We start from the raw sequence: 25,241 nt of genomic DNA on the forward strand, positions 1-25,241 counted from the left end.
TATTCGTTTTAGGGAGTTGTCAATAAATGGAGTTTAGATGGTGTTGAATAACACTGTTTCCTTCCACTGAAAGACAAACACAATGTCTTCTAATGCCCTTGTGTGTTGGGCTGTGCCTCATGCTTCTTTGTGGTGGTGATTGGCATGTGAATGTTAGTGGTTCTAAGCAGTTAGAGGAGGTATAAAGTACAAAGAATGCAGTAATTCTAACACTGGCGTCTCATACCAAATGCTCCACGAAGGAAAATGAAAAGCCAATTTCATAAGAGCACATTTTGTACATATTTGATTTTGTTCTCTGAGCTTGTGGTTGCTGTTCTAAGTTGCTTTGATAGTAACTTAAGAGTGGATATCAGTGCAAAGTACCTATTAATTTCCATTGCCTCCCCTTATTTAGTCTTCTGTCTCAATATTCTCAAGGGATTGGAATCTGTGTTTAATATATTTTAGAGTTTGTCTGTATCTTACTGGTGTTATTATAATGAAGGATTAAAATGACTCCTAGAGTATGCATATTTTTAGGCTTTGACACATATGTCCTAAGCACTGTTGTGATGATGTAGGCAGCTGAGCTTTGGTGTTTGTAGCCCTGCAGGGTACCCACAGCTGAATCAGTGGTGGGATCTGCAGCAGCTGTTACCTGAATTAAATGTGTCAGCTTTACAGATGTAAAGAGCAGAAGTAAAGCATAATTAAGTTGTTCAGAAATGTAGTCACAACAGAGTACCCATATAATAATTTCATATAAAGGAGTAGAATTGTTCTGGGAAAAATGGGGGATGAATGAGAAATGTTGCCATGTAGGTGCCTAATTAATCAACCCAGGTAGTCCATTCAAATTTCAATAGTTTAAAATTCTACCAAGATCCAGTAGAACATGCTGTTTCCCTCTAGTTGAAACAATTTTCTTTTTAGTGGGGGAAAAAACCCCCACCAAGTGCATTTTTCTGATATTCCTGTTGTGAGAATTTTAGGACTGTGTGTAGCTTGCATGTCTGTGGCTAGAGAAGTCTGTGACATGTGGATGAAATTCTTAGTGCGCTTATATGTTATCAATATCCATTATTCTCAAAAAGGGCAAGAAAATAAAATAAAGGGGCAAAATTTTCATGTTGCATTCCTGTTTACCTGCTAGGGAAGTTCTTTTAAACCCCACAAATTGATCAGGGTTTTCTCTTTAAAGAATGATTCAGGGTTTTTTTTCTTTCTTCCAGTCTTATCAGTTGAGTCTAAAGTCCATCGACAGTGGACCTAGTGTAGGCATTGGATTGTGATTCTTTTACTTGCCAATCACACAAAGATTCATAGATAACTTCGTGTTGTATGAACCTGCTTTGTTGTTGACAGGAATTTGAACAACTTCCAATTGCTCTGAAAAAACAATCAAGAAGTTTGTTCTAATGATACAGTTTTATAACACAAAAAATCCAAGTAAACTAGCATTTAAAGCTAATTATGAAGCAGTTTCTTGTGTTCCTATTAATCTTGTTACTTTGTTTATTCTCTAAACTCTTCAATGCAAGGAAGTGTAACGAAGGATGTCAAAGTACATCTCCATTAGTAACACTCTGTTGGTTTGCCTGGTGCATTTTGTCCAAGCAGCACAACTCAATCAATACCTTCCTTGCCTGAGAGAGACAGCGCAGTCTCTGTGGCGAGCCAGCCTCCATGTGCCCTTCAAAATATTCCAAGATTATTCCTGTGTTTAATTGAGTCCTGTGCTTTTGAGGCTGGAGGGAGCAAGATCAGTTACTGCTGTCGAATTTTGGACATTATCTGTGTGTTTAGGGTTCGTATTGTGGTTGTGAGTTGATAAAAGGAAAGTCATCTGGTTCACACGGGCAGGTCTGGGGAAACACTTGTTTGCCTGACTGTCAACCAAGAGTCCTGCAATGCTCTTTGCAGGCCCTTGGCATGGCTACAGAGTAAGGGCTAAGTTCTGCTCTACTCTTAGAACACAGGGTCACCTTCTTTATGAATAAAAAATATTTTCTCCACTTTTGCATCTTTGTTTTCTACATAGAATGACTTTCAGGACATTCTCTTCTGTGATAATTAATTCATCTGTGAGTTAATATTAATTAGGCAATAGCATGTAAGTCTTTGTGACAAGTCATGATTATTAAAATAATTTCTAAATGAAATTTGGAGGTTGAGCATTAGCACAGTAAATAGCTATGAGGGTTGTTTTATTGTTTAAAAAGAAAATCTCAGTATTGAAAACTGTGTATCTTCTCAACTTGATCTGATGAAGAACACAAGCCAAAATGATGCTGTTGGTGAATGGCCATTAAGTTAGAAATATAATTACACTATGTAAGTGAGAGATTGTTTCATACCACAAACCAAGGCTATTGCTTAAGATTCGTACTTTCTGACACCTGTTAATTGAAATGAGTTAAATTCATACAAAGCTTTCTGCAGTGTGGGTAACCCATCTTGTGAAGTAATTGGTGTTTGGCTTAGATGGTTTTCTGGTTGCTTGCTCAGCATTTATTGAGAGGGGTACAATAGTCCTTTCGAGATTTTTCAAAATTTATACTAAGAACTGTTGGATCTCTTCAGAAAATGCAGAATCAGACTGAATCGAGGTTAGTGGTTGTTTATGGAAGGTGAAGCCTGCAGGGTAATGCAGCAGGTGAATAGGTCACAGTGCTTGAGAGCAGCTCTATTTGATTTGCAATTGGAGTGTAGAAGTGTAAGTTATACCATCAGAATAGCTTTGTTTCTACTAATATTTGAATGTTGAGATTTTTTTTTCATTATTAATAAAAGATACACCAACAGAGATTGATATCCTGTACATCCAGTGTTAGAATTAGAAACAGTCATAATAAAATGGAATTAATTTTTGGCTTTTGAAGAAAAGCCTGACTCATTTGTTGAGTTTGTCCTGGCTGTATGAAATCTTTCACAGTGCTGAAAATTTGTTGGTAAAAGGATTACTATTCTTTTTCTTCTTCTTTATTATTATTATTATTGTTTTTGTTGTTACTGTTACTAACCTCCATGAGCACATTTGCACTAACAGACCATTTCTGAATCAGAAGATTCCTCATTTTGATTTTCTTGGCAAATTAATCCAGAAACATTTTCAACAGGTTCCACATCTCTTTTTCTTTTTAGATTGCACTGGAGCCAGCATCCTGACTAGATGCAAACCTGCTGTGAACTTTATATTCTTTTTTACTCCTTTTTCTTTTTTTGAACAGTTACTCAGTTCTTACGGATCTGCACATTATAGTCTAACTGAATCAATTATATTTAAGTGCAGAGAAGTTTGTCATGTTTAACTTATGCTATTTACCTTTTTTTGTTTTCCTATAGGTATATTCGAATTGTTGGGACCCACAACACAGTGAACAAAGTTTTCCATATTGTGGCATTTGAATGCATGTTCACGAACAAATCCTTTACTCTTGAGAAAGGTCTGATAGGTAAGAGAGAAAACCTTTTTTTTTCCATGAACTGTTGAAAACATTTGTCTTTTTAAAGCTGGCCATCACTGCACTCTACTTCTGTTTCCACCCAGAAATCTCTTAACTGTGTTATAAGCATGGAATTAGTTGGCTAGTCCTTACAACTTCTATGAAATTCCAGTTCTGTGGATTAATTAATGATGCAGCAGGAATGCCGAAATTCAAATCAACTCCTGCTGACAAAGCCACTGGTATTTGAGTCAGTGCTGCCAATGTGATTTTTCTTTGCATGTCACAGTATGTTTGTTCATGCCTCCCAGTAGGTTAGCCTGAATTCTCTTACAAGAATGGACTAAGCACAGCTATTTATTGTAGTGATGATGGATTTGGACATTTAGGGACTCAAAAGACAGCCTGGTTACAACTGCTGAAAGTAAACTCTCATGTGTTGATTTCCCCCCAAAGAGCCATAGACATGCTTAGCCATGGCAGAACATTATAGTGGCTATGCTGCTATTATTCTCAGAACACCATGCTGATGGAGCGCTCTTAGCTCTGGGCAGCTTATATAATATTGTTTTTAATACCTTTATGTTACTTAAGGTTGAAATCCCCAGCAGACCAATGGTACTGAATGATAAAATGTGTCACAGCAAGATTTAATATCAATCTTTTTTTAATAGTTCAAACTGGGTGGTTTCTGTGCTTTCTTCCATATAAACTCACAAGAATCAGATCCTGAAGTTCATTGGAGAAGAAAATATTGTGTGCCTTTTGGTAGTTATCTAGGTGGGATTTCCCACAATATATTACTTACAGCATAAAATTGAGAATTTCAGCAAAATTCTCAGAGTTCATGCTGCTTTTAAACATATATTTAAATTTTAAATACATGTTTAAATATATTTAATTAAAAATATATAATATATATATAATATATATTTATATAAATAAAAATATTTAAATAAAATATCCCTTTGACAGATGGAAGGGAAAACAGTTTTCAAAATAGGATGAGGAGAAAGATTTTTAGTAAGACATATTCACTTGAAATTTTTTTTCTGAGAAAACTATCATTTTTAGCTGTGAAAAACCAAGACCCAATTCCTTCAGCCTGTTCCCTGTGCATTATACAAAGGCAAATCATAAACATTCCCTTTGTTTTAGGTAGTGTGCAAGTAGCATTGTAATTGCTATTGACTAGAAAATAGAATAAGCAGTAGGGAAGAACTGTGTTAAAAGAAAATATCTCCCTGCAGTAAGCTAGTTAGCAGAGAAACAAAGTATCTCAAATTTGATAAAACGTTTGAGCTAAATTTCGTAGTTAGCACTGCCAGCTATGAATTTTTAGAAACTTCATACAAAATTAGAGTTAGTGTGTGCAAATATTTGTATGTATTTGATTTCAGATGATCAAACTTACTTCATAAATGCTTAATTTGGGACTCAATAGTTTTGGTTTTTTTTGAGTGTTAACACAAAGATTGGTGATCATAACAGTAGGCAAGGCAGTGAATCTGTGCATGTTTGTGGAAGTGAACTTACACTGTAATTAACTCGTCTTTCATGGACTCAGGTTTTTTTTTCTGGTTGAGTGATTTTGGTGAGACAAACTATTTGATCTGTTTTAACATTTCTTAAGTTTCAAAGGTAATCAATCTAGGGGATGGGGACTTCAGATGGCTTTATTAAAAATTCTCTGTTTGTGAGAATGTTTTTGTAGTTACAGAATCTTACAGGTGAATAGGGTTTGGGCAGCATAATAGTGAGGGTCTGCTGGTGTTAATGGTGATTGTTAATCGAGGGCAACTATGCTGTTATTCAGTGTGAGTCAGTCAGGCTGTTGTATGTGTAAGTCATTTGAAGTGATCAACAATAAGGAGAGAGGCTTTTAGGTCTCCACAGCTTTTTATATTTAAGAGATGTTAGTCAATACAATTGATAAAAAATTAGAAGTAGGAATTTGGTGAGTAGTTAATTGGAAGTGGGGTGTGGATAGTCTTCTGACTGTCAGTGAGGCACCAGCAGTTGTATACGCAACCCTGCAGAGTTTATGGTGAGAAAGATACAAATGGGAAGATTTGGGAACTACTTGAGGCCAATCCAGTTGTGAAATGGGGCAGGGGCACCTATGACTATTCCATCAGAATTGTTGGCCATCAGTATTGCCTATTCAAAAATATTCTCAACAACTTTGATCCAGTAAAGTGGCATTATATCCATTTAGTGCTTTTTTTTCCTACTTCTGATGATTACCATATGTGGTACCATATTGTATGGCTCCCGTGATCAAGCAGACTGTCCAAGGTCCACATCTGTAAAAACTCTGTATGAGTACCAATGGCTTGGTACAGATTTATTTTATTGTTTTGATGAAGATTTCTAATATTTGTTTCTGTTTCTGAAGTGATCAGATAGGATAAAGTGAACTGAAAGCAGTTAGGAAAAATCAACAAAGTATATGAAAGTGCAGTAAGCAGAGTAGGTTGCTTTTAAGCTTCACTGAGAACTTTCAGCTTAAACCCTTGAAAAGCAGTTCATGGGGTTCATTGCTTATCTCATATGACATTAAATATGGTATTAAATTGGGTTAGAACAAACACAGCTGTTGTTTCTATACTCCGTTTTATTTAAAAAATGAAGTATTGGTCAGCCCTTGAAGGCCATAAAGTTCTTTCAGAAAGACTTTGTGACCCCTACTTGTACCAAAACAACACTGAAGATAATATGTGAAGACTTTGTTATTTGAAAACTCATTCCAAAGAGATGAGGCCTCTGAGGTATTTGGTTAGGGATGTTATGTGGAGACTTAAGAGCAATTATTTATTTAATTTTTGTGAAAGATACTCAACTTGATCAGAAAGGTGTATATGCGAAGAGCATCATTTATCAGATATATTACTACTGATGCATAGGATCTATGTAATGGCTGTCACTGTGCAGTGCAGATTAGAAGGCTGGTAAACAAATAATAAAAATGAAGTGCTGTTTCATGATAACAATTTTATGTTATTGTGTTTTTGCATACAAGCTTTTAATGAAAAATTGCTAACTTGACATTACAATTAAAAGTTCGTGTGGAAGATGATTTATACAGTTACTTTGTACAATACTGAATGTGGTACTGACATGACCCAGTGGTACCTGAGTAGCAATTTTGAAGCAAAAGTGCAGAAAATGCTCTTTATAGCACTGTCTGGTGTTTAAGTGTTGGTTTACAATTTGTTGTCTTGTGAAATGAGGTGACAGAAATGAATTTAGTTATATGAAATTATTTCCTTAATGCAGATATTGGGGTTGAGATGTATTTTTCTTTTTGGCGTGGTATTATCTCTAAATGTGTAAGTTAACGGTTTTACATATTAAATTCATGATATTAACATAACAAGGATGCAAATATTCTTTAATCTCACAGTCATAATGCTTGCTTATAATGAACTTCTGCTTATGAAATTTTAATGGTGTTTAGCCACTAATACTTAATCTAGAATACAAAACAAAAGAATATTTTCACTAGCAAGAGACATAATCCTTTGGAAGCAGTACCTGATGTCATGTGATGTATTATAAAACCTTCTAATCTGCCCAGTGACAAGAAGTTACAACAGCATTTAAAGGACTGCTTCTGTGCAAGGCCTCTTTAGGTTTCTGTGAGGTTTTTTCCCACCTTAATAGAGGAAAAAATTCCTCTTTTCTGCCTCAAATGGAAAAAAAATTGATAACCTCAGTTCTTTAATCACTACTCAGTGCTGAGGGGCAGTCAAGGACTATGTGGGCTTGACCAACCTACTGTCTGATTTTGAGCCTGGTGAAGGTCACTGGGAGTGCCGTGTGGACAGCTTTTACACGAAGTAGTGTTAGTCTGTAGTCTGTCTCAGTCTGTCAGACTCTCTTGTAACTTGTACATTATAGACAAAAGAGAGAACAGTGAATAATGACTGAAGAACAGAAGATGGATGTAAAACACTGGAATGTCCTTGGTCACCCTCTGGGGAATGTGGTTCAGTACTTAGGAATCACTGTGAACCTTCATTTGTGTGCTGTTCAATGCCTTAGGAGAACTTGTTTCAAAAGGGATAAAATGATACAAATAAATAAACATTCACTTGTCTTTTACTCTGTCAGTTTTTAAAAAAAAAAAAAAAAGAACAAACAAAATTCAATTTGTAAGAGGGAGAAACCAGTCATATCAGTTTCCTAGTATCTGGTTCAGCTTTGTAAAAGATTGCTTTGTCTCTCCCCAAGGAAGCACTGAGAATGATGGGTTTTGTCTAGTTTAATGTTGACTCCACACAAAGCTATCATATTTTGTTTTCTCTCTTTTAAAAAGGGTCACATTTTTCCAAAACGATGCAGGCTTACCCAGCATTATATATCAGCTCTGCTGTAAGCATAGCTTTAGGAAATTATGAAAAATTGAAGACTAAATCTAAATACTGCAGGGATTTTTTTCCCCCTTTTTCTGCAAGGAAGGACAGCCACATGGTTGGTTTCAGGAGAGATCTGTTCACATGGTTCCAGTTCCCTTTTTTTTCTGCTTTTCTGTCTGTTTCCAGTGCTACAAGGAGGGATGCATAGTTCCTAAAACAACTGCTATTTCTGAAAGCCTTCTGCAGGCATAACATTTAATGAAGGTCCTGTAGCAGCCAATTAGTTGACAATGAAAAGTATGGCCAGTTCTAGTGACTTGATTGGTTTTGTTCTAATTTATTGGATTAGGAATCATGAGCTGTAGCAAGTATCAAGTGAAAAATCAGCCTTCCTTCTCTGAAGTTTTTCTAATCCAATTTCTGACAGTTGGACAAAAACATGTATTAGTGGGGTTTTCTTTTCCAGCTAAATATGACTTGCAGGAAGCTTTTCACTGAAACAGGTGGAAATACTGTTGATATTTGTTTGAAGTTGATATTTTTTGAGCTCTTGATTTCTTTGAATAATTTGATTGAAGATTCAAATTAAATGTAGCAATTTCATCAGCAAGTTTCAACTCAAGAAAATAAAGAGTATGTGGAATGAAAGACAGGACATGTGACTGTACTTTTAATTAACAGAAAAGTCTGTAGACTTCATATTTTTCCTACCATGTAGCAAATAAACAAGGGCTAATTCATATATTGAATAAAGATTAGACTTAACAAGTCTTTTGGCATGTGGAAAACAATGATAGCAAAATTTTTTAAATTCTTTAATACAATATGATCAAACTCTGAAATAATCCTTGCATCGTTAATTCTCTTTTTCTTTAGTCTCAGCTTTCCATTTTCTAGCCATCCAGTGAGGAAACTTTTGTCAGCTTAGGAGATGTTCAAGTAGAGAAGGAATGCTGTTTTATAGTTAAAAATTGAGCAATTGGAAGCTGAACATTTAACAGACGTCATCATGAGAGGAAAATCACTCTTTCATACTAGCTAAAACAAAAATTGGTTTATTCTAGTACAATTTCTTGGTTATAGCTTCTTCACAGTGATGATTTTGTGTCTTAAGAAAGCTCACTAAAATGAACAGTTCTGTTGCAATGATGACACATAAGCAGAGAACCTTTGACTATTGCCTAGAGTGCAGTACAAATATATTCAACAGTCCATAATGCTTTAAACTGTTGCTTTCCTATAAAATAAGACTATGTAGTAGATCTGCTCTCTCCCTGTATGTTTATTTTCATAATTGATTTAAGGTTCGTTAATGGCTGGCTTTGTGACCTGGTACAAAACCCCACTTTATTCTGTTCCTTTGTGTGTTGCAAAACAGTATTTGAGGATTTTCTCTCATTTCCCCACCCACCCACCCACATTGTAGTGGAGTCATAGTGGATAGACAGAAAGCAAAAGCTGACCTGTCCAGAATAAGAGATGAAAGGAAGTACTCTGCACTCAGATATGGAAGCCAGTTGGCAGCAGCAGCATGAATTTTTTTTTTTTTTCAGAGTGCTTCAGGGGGAAAAAAAAAGTTCTTATGAAAAATCAAGTATGCTAATAAGAAAAAGTACAAGACACAAGCTTAAGGAGTGATAAATAAATATGACTGAGGCTACAACACATTTCTGGTACATTTTTATCTTGGAAGATCTCTAAGGACAGTTGAATAACATATCTGTCTTATCTTTAAATATAGCCAGTATAGATGACCCTTAGGCCATGCCTTGAAAATTGCAATTCTTTATAAAAATACTATTGCTAGAATTAAATATACTGCCAGTTCTTCATCGCTCCATACTGCAGCATAAGACAAAGAGACAAGAAAGTAAGTTTTAATAAATGTTTGATGCTGCTGTCCTGTAACCTCAATCATCTTCTCCTTTTGTTTGCTTACAGAATGTGTATGCATTGCTAACACACATCTTTTCTGTTCCATAAAAGCAAATCAGACTTTTCAGCCCAAAACTGCTGTATGAACAGTGGGAAAAAAACCCAGTGTTTGTATTTGTAATCTTTTCTTTCCTTTTCACTGACATTATTGGTTACTGTAAGAGCTTAATAGCTCATGGATTAAAAAAAAAAAAAATAGAAACAAAACTGTTGGTTTTGATAGTATGTATTTGTAAATAAGCAGCCTAAATTGAAGCAGAAATTCTAATGGGAAAAAGGAAGACAACCAAAAGACTTTAAAATACACCACAGAACAGAGTCCCCACCAGATGGTATTTTTAATAAATTTATCAAGCGGATATAAAAGATGATAATGAATGTTCAAAATAGGGAATGGCAGACTCCCTAGAGAAAAGGAACAGTATGGCACATTATGCACACTTCAATTAGCCAGAGTCACTTTCTAATTAGCTGTTCCAGGGAGGACAACAGAATTATATTAAAAACACACCAAGACAGTTTCTGTACAGTTTTTAAGGAGTTTGACTAATCAGGGTAACATCTTATTAGGAGGTCATGGTTTAGTGCAGAAATCTAAATGTGAGAAGGAGCAGGATGATGCTCAGAGGGCATGCAGGCAAAATATTGCATGAACTGAGCTGCACTGCATTCAATTAATCACTTACCTCAGAATCTGTTTAGAATATGCCATGGAGCCTCAACACGAGCACTGATTTTGACACTTTATCTTCTATTAATTTTCTTTTTTACCAAGATTTCAAAGCTTCCTCTTCCTATTAAAAAAAAAAACAGCTCTATGGAGAAGATGCTTTAAAACCTATATAAAATGAGTACACTAATAAGCTCCCTTACTCCCAGGGAGGAGAGAAAGAAAAGGAAGTCAAGGCAAACTTTAATTCAATGCCACTATTCTTAGTTTCCAGTTAGCCTTTGCTTTGTTCAGACTGTTCCCAGTGAAGTACTCTAATGTATAACACCTGCTCCCTCGTAAGAATTTGGGAATTGTTGAATGCCTCTCTTCAGTAATAGGGGAATCAGGAGATTATCTGGAGTATTAATGTGGAGGTTTCAGTAAGTTTTTGTGAGCAGGCAGAGATGCTAGTACATTTGACAGTGCAGTAGATTTTTCAGAACTGGTTGCTTTTCCACTACCTTCGTTTACTACTTGGCAATGGGCTTGCAGTTTTTTCCCCTCTGTTTTTTATCGTGTTTTGGTTGGTTAGTGGCTTTCTTAAGATTATGCTTCTGACACCAGTAGAGCACTGAAATCACAGAATCCTAGCTCTTCATGGAAAATTTATGCTTTTTTTGCATGCTGAAGACTTGTACAGTTAACTCTGAAATTTCTCATAGCTATGTTTCAGCCATTTTTGGAAGTTGTAGTAGAGAGAGATTTTATCATGAAAACAGGAAGAAATTATTTCAAAATTTCTAATGTTTTGCTGGACTTTCTTCCCAATTGTATTAAAAGAGTGCTTTCGCATCACCAATAGTGAAATCCATCTGTTAATTTACCAAGCTATTCTGGAATCAGTGCTATAAAAATTATCTGTACCACTTGTTCATCAGTTGTTCATAGTTCATGTTATGTGAGTTACATTTCCTTCTGTTGATGGTGTTTTCTTTTTTTTTTTACCAATTCTTCTCCAGAAATAAAGACCATTGGCATCTAAACTGTTTTCTGACTGTATGTCTGTCATCTCTGTGTTTTAATTCACAGTTCCCACTGAAAATGTTGCAACAATTGCAGACTGTGCCAGTGTGATTGAGGGTGTAAGTCGCAGTCGCAATGCCTTATTGAATGGAGACACAAAAAACTATGATTGGGATTCTGGATACACATGCCACCAGCTTGGGAGCGGAGCTATTGTAGTACAGCTGGCACAGCCCTACATGATTGGATCAATACGGTAAGAGGATTTATTTTTCTCCAAATTAGGGGCCATAGTGAAACTTTTGCTGAGCAGTTATTTTCTTTACAATGTATGACATTTGGAAATGACATTAATTAGGGGACTAGCGTAGTGGTTGTCATTTGGCTTCTTACTTCAGTACGATAGGCATGTTAAAAATTAAGTGTGTGAATTATATGTCAAGATAACAGAGTCCAATTCTAGAAAATATTACTTTTCAGAGGCATAATAATAGTAACAGTCAAATTATAAGATTAAAGTTATATACTTTTTTAAAATAGAATTTAATTGCAATCTCATTTATGGTTAAGTAGGTGCAGTTACTCTTATCTACTTAAAACAATTTTATTGAAGAAAATCATCATGTCAAGTCAGCCAGGCTTCCTTTTCGCTGTACAATTAGTGCTAGTTCTTGCTTAAACATGGAGGGTGTAATAAAGGTACAGCAACCTGAATACTGATTTATGAGGCTGGATTAATGAATGTGTTTGGATTTGTACTGAAGTTCAGTGGGCTGTTTCTACTGTGAATGTCTGTATACATATGAAGATCAAAATTTTGGCTGATATAGAGACTTCGGAAATAGATAGGAGAGCAGGATTTTTCACAGGGGAAGACAAAAATATTCTTGCCATCTTCAGATTCTCCGACTATAAATGTTTGGGGTATTTGTTTCATAAAATCAGACATACAAAACCTTGTCTTAATGCCATCATGGGCTTTGTACATTTTGACTATGTAGTCAGGGACTTAATTTGTATGCTCTGTGACAGTAAAATAAGGATTTCGGAAGTTCAGAGTACCAGTGATCAAAGACTGAAATCCCAGGTGAGCGCTGGCTTGCAACCAACACCATGTACATAGATATGTATTTCTAGGAGCTCAGTGCCCTCCCCCTGTTAGAGTTGCCTCTTCAAACTGATGAGCTAAGTGAGACTTGAAAGCTTTTATAACTGCCAATTTCTGTTTTATGGGGTTTTGGTTTTGGCCTATGGCATTGTTATGATGTTCATAAAACTTTGAAGATAAAGTTCGACATCAGACATCCAGGCATATCCCTAACCCAACAAAAGTTGTGTTTTATCTGCATGCAAGCTGTAGATGTAATGCATAATGCAAGTCCAGCATTGTTCTCGCTGTGTGAAGCAAGTCGAGTAAGTGTGGTTGGCAGCTTTCCACACTCATTTGAGTTTGGTGTTTTTAAAATTCTGTTAAATATTGCATCTCAAGTAGAAAACCAAGCAGTACTCAGATTTCTTTAAACAGATAATTTTTAACAGAAACTGTAATTCTGTCATTTTCATGACACTTTAAACTTCAGTAGCAGTTAAGGCTTTGGCCACATGAAAGATTAACAGAAGAATGTACTAACTAGAATGCATAGTTTCTCAGTTCATAGTCTGTCTTCCTCTCTTACTGTTTTCTGTTATCCTTAAATTGATGCATTGTACTGTCTTTTCCAGTAAGTGAAAACACCTGACTTTCCTGTAGTAAATGCTATGCTATTGTTTATTCTTGTGCAGAAGATTTTTAAGTCTCTTTATTAAATAGTGTGTTAGATGAATTCAACTTTTGGTTGCCAAGAAATGATAATTGTATAATGAGCAAGCATGTAGGGCAAATTAAAAAAAATAACCCAAACATTACATAATTCAAAACTAATAGGCATTTAGTGATTTATGTGGTATTGAATAGTACGGCTACAGGTTCAGAGTCTCATCTTTCTTTGTCAATTTTCCTGCATGTATAGTACAAACAAGATTAATAGCTTACTTTCCAAAAACAACAGTAATAAACATCATCGTCTGGGGTATCTTCTGACAGAGAGACTACCTGCATTGCCTAGAGACAGAAATGCTAGCAGCATGTCGCTTTTTCCGTTTTGTGTACTGCCTAGAAAAACAAGTGCTTTGAGCTGCAGCCATGTCTATTGCAGGTCATAGGCAGCCAAGGGGAAGGTGCCCCTTGGAGTGGGGAAGTGAAGTTTCACTGTGTGGCACCTACAGCTTTGGCAAGGGTCTGGAACGTGTTCTGTATTACACAGTGCTAAAGATGGTGACAACGGTCTCTATTTAGTGTCAGGAAATCAGATCATATAGAAACATAGATGACAGAAAAAGTCTTAGTATTTAATCTTAATGAAAGCAAGAGAATTTTTTGTTAACAGAGTATCTGCCACAACTAATGGAACTGTGTTCACTGCCTGTTTTCTTGCTGTTTGCTTGGTTGAAAATTCCCTTGATTTTATTCTCCCACCTAACAGAAAAAAATTCTAGGACCATTTGCTTTAGGCTGGCAGTACACCATGACTGCAGAATGACATGAATTCTGCTACCCTCAGAAACGGAGTCATTATACCCATGGGTTTGCATTTCAAGTGAATAATTAGGAATTAAAGCATGTATCTTTTTAGTTTGGAAACATGAATGTGCCATTGGATATATTTATTTCAGAGAGGGCAAATATATAAACCTTTGAAAAAAGATAGTAGCTGCTTTTTGTCTATAGAAATTGGAGTACCACTGGAGAGAGTCTCCAGGACATAATGTGTTACCATGGCAACTAAATTCTGAGTGTGAAAAAACCAGAAGAACTGTTGGTTCTCAAATACACCTTAGAAATGCAGAGTTCAATGTTTCAGGAATATATATTGTATGTGTGCTTTCTGCCAAAGTCATCCCAATGTCGAAGAATCTTAGCACCCTTCAGGTTGGAAGGGGCTTGAGGAAGAACACATCTCGCATCAGCTTCTTTCTCAAAGGAGGGTCAGCTATGAGAAAGGACCATCCTAATCAAGGCTTTATGGCCTCAGGCCTTGAAAACTTCCAAGGAAGGGAATTCCACAACTTGTCTGGGTAGCCTGTGGTAACCTGCTGCCAGGTATCGGCAAGTCCTGTTAGGTTCCCCCTCAACCCCCAAGCCTTCTTAGGCTAAACAAGCCAACTTCCCCAGTCTCTTGCACAGGGTGTGTGCTTCAACCTCATGACCATTTTGTTGGTCCTCTGCTGGAATTGCTCAGATGTATCAATGTTGTATTTGGATCCAAAAAGGGATTCAGTATGCCAGGTATGATCCAACAAGTGTCAAGTACAGAACAATAGTCCCTTTCCATTGTTTTGCTGGCTCAGTTCCTGTTGCTCCAGCTTCATGTGATTCTAGCCTTCATTGCTAAGGAGGCACACAGGCAACTAATGACATCTGATCAATTTGACTCAGGAATTCTATGGGAGAGCCTGTTGAAATTTTGTTAATATTGAATACTTCTTCACATATTTGTATATAAATTTGGAGCTCTTGACTTCCATGTCAAAATTTACTCAGAAATTCTGAAAGAGGTCTAATGACAATCAGTGCTCAATACTATTTTCTAATAGAGAAGACATGGAAAATATGGAGATTTTAACCCATCCCTTTCAATCCAAATTATTCTATGATTCGATGGTATTGTTTTAAAACAATTGTTACTAAATCTTAGATTAATAGTCTTTTAGGGTATGAAATTTTAAAAAAATATTTGTTTATTCTTTTATTAGTTCTCGGAACAGCTTACAAGATACTTGGAACAGTTAACAGAGTAAATGTTAGTTTAGGTGTTTTTCCACATAGTTGCCTGTCTGAACACAAAATATCCTTCTCCTTTTTGTCTCTGAAGAGGCCCATATCAATGACAGGAAAACTATAGAACAGAAAGACAGCAACTGGTGTGTCTAACATAGTAAACATAACTTAATTTTTAAATGGCTAAAAAACTTGAAATCTTGCAGCAGCTACCATATCACAGTAACTTTCTATCTAATTCTCCCTGCATTTATCTGGAATAGAAATATAGTACTATTATGCTACAGTCTTTGGCTGATTTTCCCTATAAATTAAAAAAAAAAAAGAAAAAAGATTTGTTAGAGTGTATGTGGTGGAGATGGAATTCTATACGATAGTGATTTTCATGTTAGAATAAATAGAAATACTTTTTGTCTTTAGAAAAGTACATGAACTACTTACCCAACTTTAATCTTTTTGAAGACTTTAATGCTAGCATGAATATGATTGCTTTTCATATTCAGAATTATCCTTGAATTAACAAACAGTATCAATTAACTTGAATGTGTTTTCTGTTTGCTTATACCATCATCATATACATCTCTTATGCTTTCTGATTTTCCATACCACTTCCACTTACAAAACTTTTCTTTCTTTGCTGCTCGTTTTCTGCGCTTGCCTGAGTTGAGAGAAAATCATGACTCGGAATCAATGATCATAGGAACACTTAGAAAATATGCAGAAATTTTGTCTCCTTTGTAGGATCTTTGTAGGAAGAAAGACTGGTTTCTTGCAGGATAACTACTGAAGCATAAATATCTGCAGAAAATTGAAGGGGTTTATAGACAGCCAGAGGCACAAAGGCAGCAACAATTGTACAAAAAAAACCTCCTTCCATGTGGTTTTGGTTTTTCTTTCTTTTTCTTTCTCTTTCGACATGTGTTGCTACCTCATGTTTTAATTTCTGTCTTTTGGGTTTTTACAAGTATGCAAGTGGTTTATGAACACAGTACTGTCAAATATTTATGTCTGTGTCCTCTGTAGTGACTTACAGTACTCAGGAAGCAGGTGTCATCCTGTCAGGTGCACAACTAATATTGTTTGGTATTCTGCTAACACCTCGAGTATATGTAGTTATGCAGCAGTCTGAACCAAACAGTAACAATCTTTTTTACAGAAATCTAAAAATAAAAAGCAAGCAGAGACAGCACAAAATGTTTTTAGAAACGCAGAGCATTCAATCACAGGGCAATGCATGACATTTAGGGACACACTGTTTAAAAAAGTACTGCAGCATCCTTTTTTTGGTAACAGATAGCCAATATAATCATTTTCCTATGCTTGTAATGTGAAATTTTATTCATATTTGAAAAGCTTTTATTTTATAAAGTGAGGCATTGAGAACATGTGATGTAAATAGCAATGTCATGTTAAATGATTCACGGGCTTAGACTCTAGATACCCAAAAAAGAAGTATGTTTAAATCTCACAGTGTTGCAGGGTGTAAGCTGGATAAATCTTCACTCAATTTTTCTTTCTCAGTCCTGAGGGCAAGATACACTAATGAGCTAATTTAGCTTTTTATTTCAATATGGAAAATTCTAAGAACATGGGGAATTTTGCTATAAACAGATGCATTTCCAATGGGTATAGTTCTGACTTTTTAAGTGGAATATTCTCTTTCTTGTCATTTAATATTCATCCTAGCAAAACATAGCTTCAGTAAAAAAGTTTAGCCTGGCAATTTGTCTGTAATGTGTTGCAAAGATTGTTGTGCCTGGCATAAAAAGTGGCCTTTGTGCTCAGTGTGCACTGGTGAATATTCAAGTTGTCGCCTGAAAGTTTTTCACTGCTTATCCAGAAAGGCATTTCAAGCAGTGTAAATTCCAAATAAGTTCTATTGTCAGTCTCCATCCTAAGACTGTCCTAAAAAAGCTCCTAGAGAAGAAATAACTTTTTCTTTTCCTTCAGAAGCATCAGAGAAACAGGAAGCTACATTGAGCATTCATGCAAATTTCACTTTGGGAAAGAGGCCACCAACTTTAATTCATTCATTGTTTGGTTTGTAATAATTCTAAACCATATGATTTTTTTAAACTTATTTAATGAGATTAGGTTGTTTTGGGAGAGAGCAATTGTATATTTTTGAAAGGAACATGTATGTCCTGTTAGCCTTTTGCTTTAAAACCAAGCCAGCTGTATTTTAATTACAGTATTGTTAGTTGAAATTAGAGTCACCAGTGTGCTTCTGATATTTAAACTCTTGATCATGGCTTTGAAAACATGGATCAAGGAAACAGCACTGAGTCACTATGATAAAAAGGATTCCACTGAAAAGCATAATTAGCAACATTATAATGGCCTTTTTGAAGGAAAACAAATTTATGAATGTTTTTGATTTTTCCTCTTTTTATCATTTAGAAGACTTGGTTTAAATATAATGTTAAATCAATTCAGGACCTGTTGATTAGCAGTAGTTACCAAATAGAGGATTGTAATCAATAAACTTCTTTTTTTAAGAAAATGCTCTTCATTCAGTGTCTTTGGAGACCTTTCAGCTGTAGTAAAGCAGAATGGGGATAATCTGATGAAGGAGAGGGGTTGAAGTTGGGTGGTTATGTTTCAGGGTGTGGAATTTTTTTTAAGTCTGTCATGATGCCACAGGCAATTCTTTTATTTTTTACTAAGTCAACTCTGACTTTTTAAATTTGCAAATAGACAGTATTAATATGTGCTGCAAGACTTGTGTTGAAAGTGTTTTATTTTATCTTGTTAAAGCTACTTTTGACAGCATATTATTTCTGATAGTATTAACGAGCTAGATTCAGATTGTTTTGAATCTGCTTGACCACAAGACCTAATTCCACTTTTAACACTGGGATTTCAAAAGCTGAAAAGAAAGGGCTGAACTAGGTTGTTTCCCTCTGTACTTGGTGTTGGGAGGCTGCACCTCAAGTACTGTGTCCAGTTCTGGGTCAAATACCTCTTACAACAGGGAGATAATACACATATAAAGAAAAGTAAAGAAGATACATTTGCCAGATGTGGGTTTTGATTCTTAAGCTAAATGACATCCCTGATGTTTTAGGTCTTCCTCTCTGTAAGACAAGTATAGAAATCGAAGGCTATTCAATATCACTTAGTACCCTTCCTGAAGGGAATGCATGTTTGTTTGACCTTTATTGTCTTCCTTTTTCTTCTGCCTTTTTAGCAATTTGTTTAACAATTTATTGCCTTTTTTCTCTTTTTGTGATGAACCAGGACTGGGAATTCCCATGTTCTTACTTTCTTCTTTTTCATATATTTCTGATATATTTACCAAACCCAAGAAAATACAATTAAGAAGGCAGCATAATCCTTTTAATCACCTATTTTTTTTCTGTCCCTTCATAAACTGACCTTTTGAAACAAACCTTTTTTTCATATTTAAAGAAGGCAATGCCACGTGGCAAATAAATTAAAAGTAATTGGATGAATGTGATAGATTAATGTTTGTAAGTTGGTTAATATAAGCCTGTAAGTCTATCACTGCCCTCAGGATAATAAAAATAGAGACACCGTAGTTTGAGACAGCAAAACAATAAAGACTTTGTTGAGTGTTAGAGGTACATTCCAAAAGAGACAGTTACATTTAGAAAGGATTAAGTGGAGAAAATAAAGGGCTGGAAAACTTAAGAAGTTTGGTTTGATGTTTATTTAACTTTTCACTCAACAACTTCTTCATGTGTAGGTTGCTACTTTGGGACTGTGATGATCGGAGCTACAGCTACTACATTGAGGTTTCAACGAACCAGCAGCAGTGGACCATGGTGGTGGATCGCACAAAAATTTCCTGCAAGTGAGTTTAGTTTTTTTCCACTCATTGGCACAAATTAAGAACTGGAAAGAGGGATTTTTGGTGGGTTTTTTGTTCAGTACTTACATAGTGAAAAGAATGATCATTGCATAACCTGTAGATTAATGCAAGGCTTTCAAACCAGAATCAATTTCTTAAGAACCACGTCGGTACTGGATCTTCAGACAATCAGTTGGATTCTTCATTCATAAAAAGTCTGCCTATTATACCCTCGGTATACCTAGTAATCTGTGATCACTAGAAGTTAAACCATGTTTTTCTGGAGGTCACATATTTATGGTGATCCCTAATGTTAAACCATCCTGCCTTGGGAAGTGTGGTAGGAGAGGGAAGAGAGCATACTTCATAAAGGATTTTGGTAATCAGATATCTTCTTCCCTTATCAAAATGCATAACTGTATTGTATGACATCTGAAGAGAGTGGGGAGAACGAGGGTAGGAACCAAACCATAACAGACCAAACAGTTGCCAAAGCTCTACCTTGTCTCTGTTCAAAATTAGAGTACCTGACTTATACACTGAACACTCTGCTTTCGAAAAGGACTCTTCCAGGGAAAAGTGCTCCTTAACCAGAGATAAAGAAGAGAGGAAAAATTTTCATTTGAATACTTAAATCAGGAGAAATCAGGCATGAATACTCTCCATGTATATACCCTCCACTGGCTTTACTGCAGTTTCTGCTGATTAAACCCATTCCTTGAGTATGGAAGAATAATTTAGTGCTGAGAGCCTTCTTAAACCGTGTGATGATGGTTCTAATTCCTAGCAAAGAATGACCTAGATACTGGCCAAGGGACTGAAAAGACAGTCTGCAAATTTATATATTACATATCCAGAAGCCAGGTATGCTCAGCATTCAGTGAATGTTGATGGGATATGATTTCCTGATTAAGCCCCAGGGAAGCTCAGAATTATAAAAATCTTACATCTTTCCTTTTCCCCAAGTCAGTTTTCCATAAGATGTGCTTTCTTTCTTTGGACAAAATTCAAGTCATCAGCTTATATGGGGTCAGCCCCCACCCATCTTGTTTATGTACCAACCAAAACAAAATTGATTTTACAAATTCAGAGGTTTTCTGAATTCTCAGTTTGTCACATCAAACAAGAGAGTTATTCAGTCCTTTGTAGCAGCACTGCTGACACACATTTTTCTAAAGTTTATATTTCATCTCTTCACAAACAGTATGACTCAAATGCTTTACAAAGCACTCTGGATGTGTTGGTGAAGGAGAACCTGACACGTCCTTTCAGTGCCTGTAAAGGGCAGGGTATTGATGAGCAGAAAACCTGGGTTCTGCCTGCAGGTCTGGAGAATGATTAAATCTTCACTCGTTCTCAAAGACATCTCAGCGTAATAGATAAAACCCATCTTTTTGTCTGCCTCCAGCAGTGGGAGCACTAAAAGGCTGAAATCACAAAAGGGAGAGAAAGAGGCACTCAGGAATCTTTGAGCACTTTTTCCTTTTACATTTTGATATTAAAAGCCTATAACAGTCAAAAGGAGCACTTGCTTGAGTATGCAGGTGCAATTGCTGATTGACTGCCCAGTTCAAATATCTTTTCACCATGTTCAAACTATGCTTTTTTTGCTTTTTTTATTATTTTCAAAGCCTTAGCCTTGAGCAAATAGAAGTACATCCCTGAAGTAAAGATAGCTGCCTTCTTTGGGTATACTTCAAAATCTTGATTCAAAACATAGGTACTCTGGAAGCTCTCAAAGCTGTGACTGCAGGAACCATTTTCATGTGGATTAAAGAATTGCATTTTGCCTAACTTCTTGCTCTGACAGATGTGGAGTCAGCTGGCATAATGCCAGTCTTTAATCCTGAAGTCTACAGACATAATGTGTCCTAGCACTGTCTTTAACTATCTGCTTTAAACAGATACAAAGGCCTGGTCATGAAGCTTCCAGAGTTCACTGGCCATCAAATTTCAGGTGATTTCTTTGCATATGATAGCATTTTTTCATGTTCAATTTATATCTCTTGCCTTTATGATCAGAAAAATAGACTTTTTTTTTTCCAGTCAAAGAAACTAAATATGTTTCATTTTATTTTCAGGAATGATTTGCAGAAATGCTGAAGTTATTTCAGCTGAAAAATTACTTGAATTGTAATGGCAGTTTGATAGCTAAGTATATGTACCATATAAAAATAAATATATACAATAATATCTATAATATCAATATTTCTCTCTAGTAAATATGTTAAATATATAAAATGCTATATAACTGTCAAATGCTAAAATGCTAGGACTGGTCTGTAAAGTACAGAGCACTGTAATTTCATACAGTCTGTAATTACATACAGTACTGGAACCCTTAATTTTTTTACTGAAAAATACTGAAACACAGTGTGATCTCAAAAAGCCATACTCTTAGTGCTTAAAAACTGTTGAATGTAGAATGGATGAGACATCATTCAGTGGCTCATGTACTGAATGAAGGCCCTCACTTAAAATTGTTGGCTAAACTTTCAATATGATGATGGAGACTTCTTAATGAAGAGGGAAAAATTGAACCAGTCACTGCCTGGAATATGTGAAGAACTAACTTTTTTGAGTTCGTTTCTGTAATTAAAAAAAAAAGCTCAAATTGAAAACCTGGGGTGGGGGTTGCCATGAAAACAAACAACTTGTTTTCAGTTTAGATAATTGTAACAGTGACAACAAACAGAGAAGATAGAGTTGGATTTTAACCAAAATTAACAGATGCTGGTAAAGCGGAGGTGGTACAGTTTTTCTGGTTTACTGTCCTAGTGTAATGGTAAAGATACTCCTGATGGGTGCAAAGGATTTCTATTTTTTCTGTCTGTCCTTCCTCTTAGCATCACATTGGTATTTTTAATCTGCCTCTGAATGCCTTCTGTTGAAGTGATTTACAGACTCCCCAAGGAAAAGGAAGGTTCAGAGTGTGCCAGGGCTTGACTCACCGTCAGGTTTAGGCAGACAGTTACAATACCTACATTTGGTAATTTTCATTAACTAGACTAGAGCATACAGGGATAGAAACAACAGTACCCTCATCTTTTTGTTCTGTGTATGTTTTTGAATGCTGCACCCCTCTCTCACCTGGATGAAACAAAACAAATCTTTTGCTAATGTGGTACAATTTTGCGACTATTTTTTATCTCAGCCAAATTGGTGAGAGCCAATTTTTTCTGATGATTGTTTGACATCCCAGCCTGAAATGAACTAATTCTATGTTGGTATAAAAATTATCTTCACTTAGACTTGTGTCTTTGTTTAAGGAAAATGTGAAGTCAGTATGTCTTTCCATAGGACTATGATTGCCTGTTTGACTGCCAAGTACCTCTCAGAGGAACAGTCAACTAGGAATCCTTTTACATGTATTCGTGTCAGGGTAAAATATCAATTCTTTCTAAAAAGTATGCTCCAAATTATATGTGTTTCTCTTACGAATTCTGGAGATGTGAGTGGTTGATAAGGTCTTGAAATCCTGAGGTTACCCTTTCTGGCATTAGTTCTGTGTTTAGTATACTGCAGTAGACTGAAGCAAAATAACTCACTTGCTTTCCAGTATAGAAAATCAAAGTGGATGTAGTTAAAACATGGGAGAATTTCACAGGGGCCCACATTTGAAGACACAGAATGCTTCAATGAGAAAATTTGCATTACTAGTAATATTCTCTATTAATTTTCCAGTCTTCAAAGATGTGTGGCTAAGAGTTCTTCCTGTGGATACAGTTTTTTTCGTTTGCTGCCTGGCTTTCTGTCTACCTGTTCTTGCAGTGGAGTTACAGACTTTGTGGAATTCATTAGCCTGCTGTCTTGTAAGTGTTCTGTGAGGTCTCTAAATAATTTTTGCTCAATTGCTGGCACAAAGGGTAGGATGAACTGTAAGGGTGCTGCACAGAGACCTCAACAGACACCTTTGATAATTGGTAAGTGGCAAAAAAAAACTATGAGAAAGAAAATTAAATTATATTTAAAGAGCATATGTTGGTTTTGGTAGACTCCTGAAGCATAAACTTCCCCTTTAAACTATCAGTGTGCTGCTTTGGGTTGTTTTAATGGCACTTTTAATGTAGTATTTTGTGTAAATTAATAATTCAGTGCTCAAAGGCAGGAACTGACAGGCTACTCCTAACCTTCTCTTCTTCCAGTTTTAAAAGGCTGAAGACAAAAACTGGATGTCTGTTATCTTCACAGGGGAAGCTTGTGTACCTTCCCTAAGTGAGAGCCAATTAATGCATACTGGGTGTGTAATTGACAATTTTCACATGCTCTGTGGAGGGTATTTTTTTTTTCTTTTCCACAATAAGCTGTTTTTCTCTACACAGTATGACAGTAATGAAAAACAGTCATGTTCCCTTCTATTTTTAAAAACATTTATGATAAGTGGACTTGACCGTGTTAGTGTTGAACAATAGAGACTTGCACTTGTTAGGAGAATTTGCTGACAGAGTCTGAAAGTCAAATGAAAAACAGAAGATACCAAAGGCCAGTGGGAGAGCCAGACCTCCGAGCTAATGACACTTCTGACAAAATAAATCCTGCAAAGACAAATACTAAGCAGGCTATCACGGTGCTCGTCAACTCGGTATCATTCTTCAAAGTTCTCTTCTTTGTAGCTATTGTGAAATGGATCTAATCTCTTGGCAGCAGGCATACCACGTTCAATTTAATACTGTGATGGAATTTGGGAGACAATGAATATTGTTTATAGCTGGACAGTTGTAAGGCAGTTCATATTAACTGTCTCTGTGGCTGGTTGGGATTTTCTTGTGGCAGGCATTACGTGATTTTCAGGAGGTTTATGACATACTGCATTATACATATATTTTTAATTCTTTGTTGTTCAGAATGTTCTGCTGTTATAAATTTGTAAAAGCTTCCAAACCTAATTTCACATTTCCATTGCTTATTGAGATTTTATTGTATAATAGCTATTTCAAATTCTCAATTCTCAGTTCATTCCCCTCAAAATTTTCTTCTGTAGTTTGAGTATAAATCTAATCAATACCTTCACATCCAGCCTTTGGGGTGTGAATGAACGATTCATTATCAAAGTTTATTAACTGCCTTCTGATTAATTTTTTCAGAATAATTTTCAACATTGAGGTTTTTGCTCTTGTCCAGTGTTTCATATTTGTACCCTGTGATGTACTATGTGCATTTCAAGTTTTCATTCACTGCTGTATTTTATTTGATAATTCACAGGTAAAGAACACTGAGAGAGATCTAGGTCATGCACTTAACAGTCCTAAGCCACTTTGCAGGTGTTTTTCCATGTTGGCTGAGGATTTCAAGTGAGAAAGTACTTCTAAACAATGATAGTGGCAAACTCATTGGGATTTTTTTCCTGGGTATACTTTTGTGAAACCACGTTAATATCTATCATGATATGATTATTTCTTCTGCTATAGAGATAATATTTGAAGTGTATTAATATCTTTCCTCGTAACTGCACATGGCACATTACGTACTTATATTTGTAGTTTCTTGTATCTAACCACAAACATAGCACTTTTTTATTCCTGTCCTCTTCTAGTTCCTGCACTTCACTGTATGATCCCATTTCTAGAATTCCCTTGCATCCATTTGCATTCATCATTCTTCTCCTTAACTACTTTCACAGAACTGTATTCTTGCATAATGAAATGGCTCAAACATTTCTCAGCTCTTTCCAACTGCCTGTATGCCTGCCTCATGTTTTTTCTGCTGTTTCCCATCAGTTTTGCATGCGTCCATTGTCCTGTCATACCTAGAATGAGAAAACAACTTTTTTCCTAATTTCTGTGTAGTCCTTAATTCTGTCTCATGCCTGAGCTCCCAAGTGGCAGGGTGGAACAGGATATAAGGAACTGCTATTGTACCTCTGATGTCAAGCAGATTACTTTGACCATGCTACATCCTATTTTACATGAAGTAATTTCACAGCAAAACTGTTCTTGTACCTCTTCTGTCAAATGGAGTATATTTCAACTATGGTCCGTCCTATTTATTTCACATGAAGCAAATTTCAGAGCAACTCTGTAAAATCCAGATGCCTGCTCTGGGGTTGCTGAACTCACAGTAGCTACATTCATACAATACAAAATGAAATATATTCAAGCAAGATGTCTGGGAAATTGCTACACTGTTAAGCTCAATTTCAAGTCTCACTTCACAAAAATAAACTAAGAGTTCTCATTAGTCTGTTCATTATGCTGGTAATAATGCCTACTGG

At 35.9% G+C, this 25,241-nt stretch overlaps 1 protein-coding gene across 3 annotated transcripts in view; it reads left to right on the forward strand.

Moving 5' to 3' along the window:
* The window catches only part of BTBD9 (BTB domain containing 9), a 113,894-nt gene that overhangs the window by 69,686 nt on the left and 18,967 nt on the right, over positions 1 to 25,241 (forward strand). For all 3 annotated transcript variants that reach the window (XM_069009830.1, XM_069009832.1, XM_069009831.1), the window contains exons 8-10: positions 3,328 to 3,437; positions 11,466 to 11,655; positions 18,926 to 19,033. In XM_069009830.1, coding sequence (XP_068865931.1) covers positions 3,328 to 3,437; positions 11,466 to 11,655; positions 18,926 to 19,033 — 408 coding nt within the window. The remainder of the gene's footprint in view (positions 1 to 3,327; positions 3,438 to 11,465; positions 11,656 to 18,925; positions 19,034 to 25,241) is intronic.

The sequence above is a fragment of the Aphelocoma coerulescens genome, chromosome 3, assembly GCF_041296385.1.
Source record: "Aphelocoma coerulescens isolate FSJ_1873_10779 chromosome 3, UR_Acoe_1.0, whole genome shotgun sequence".
NCBI lineage: Eukaryota > Metazoa > Chordata > Aves > Passeriformes > Corvidae > Aphelocoma > Aphelocoma coerulescens.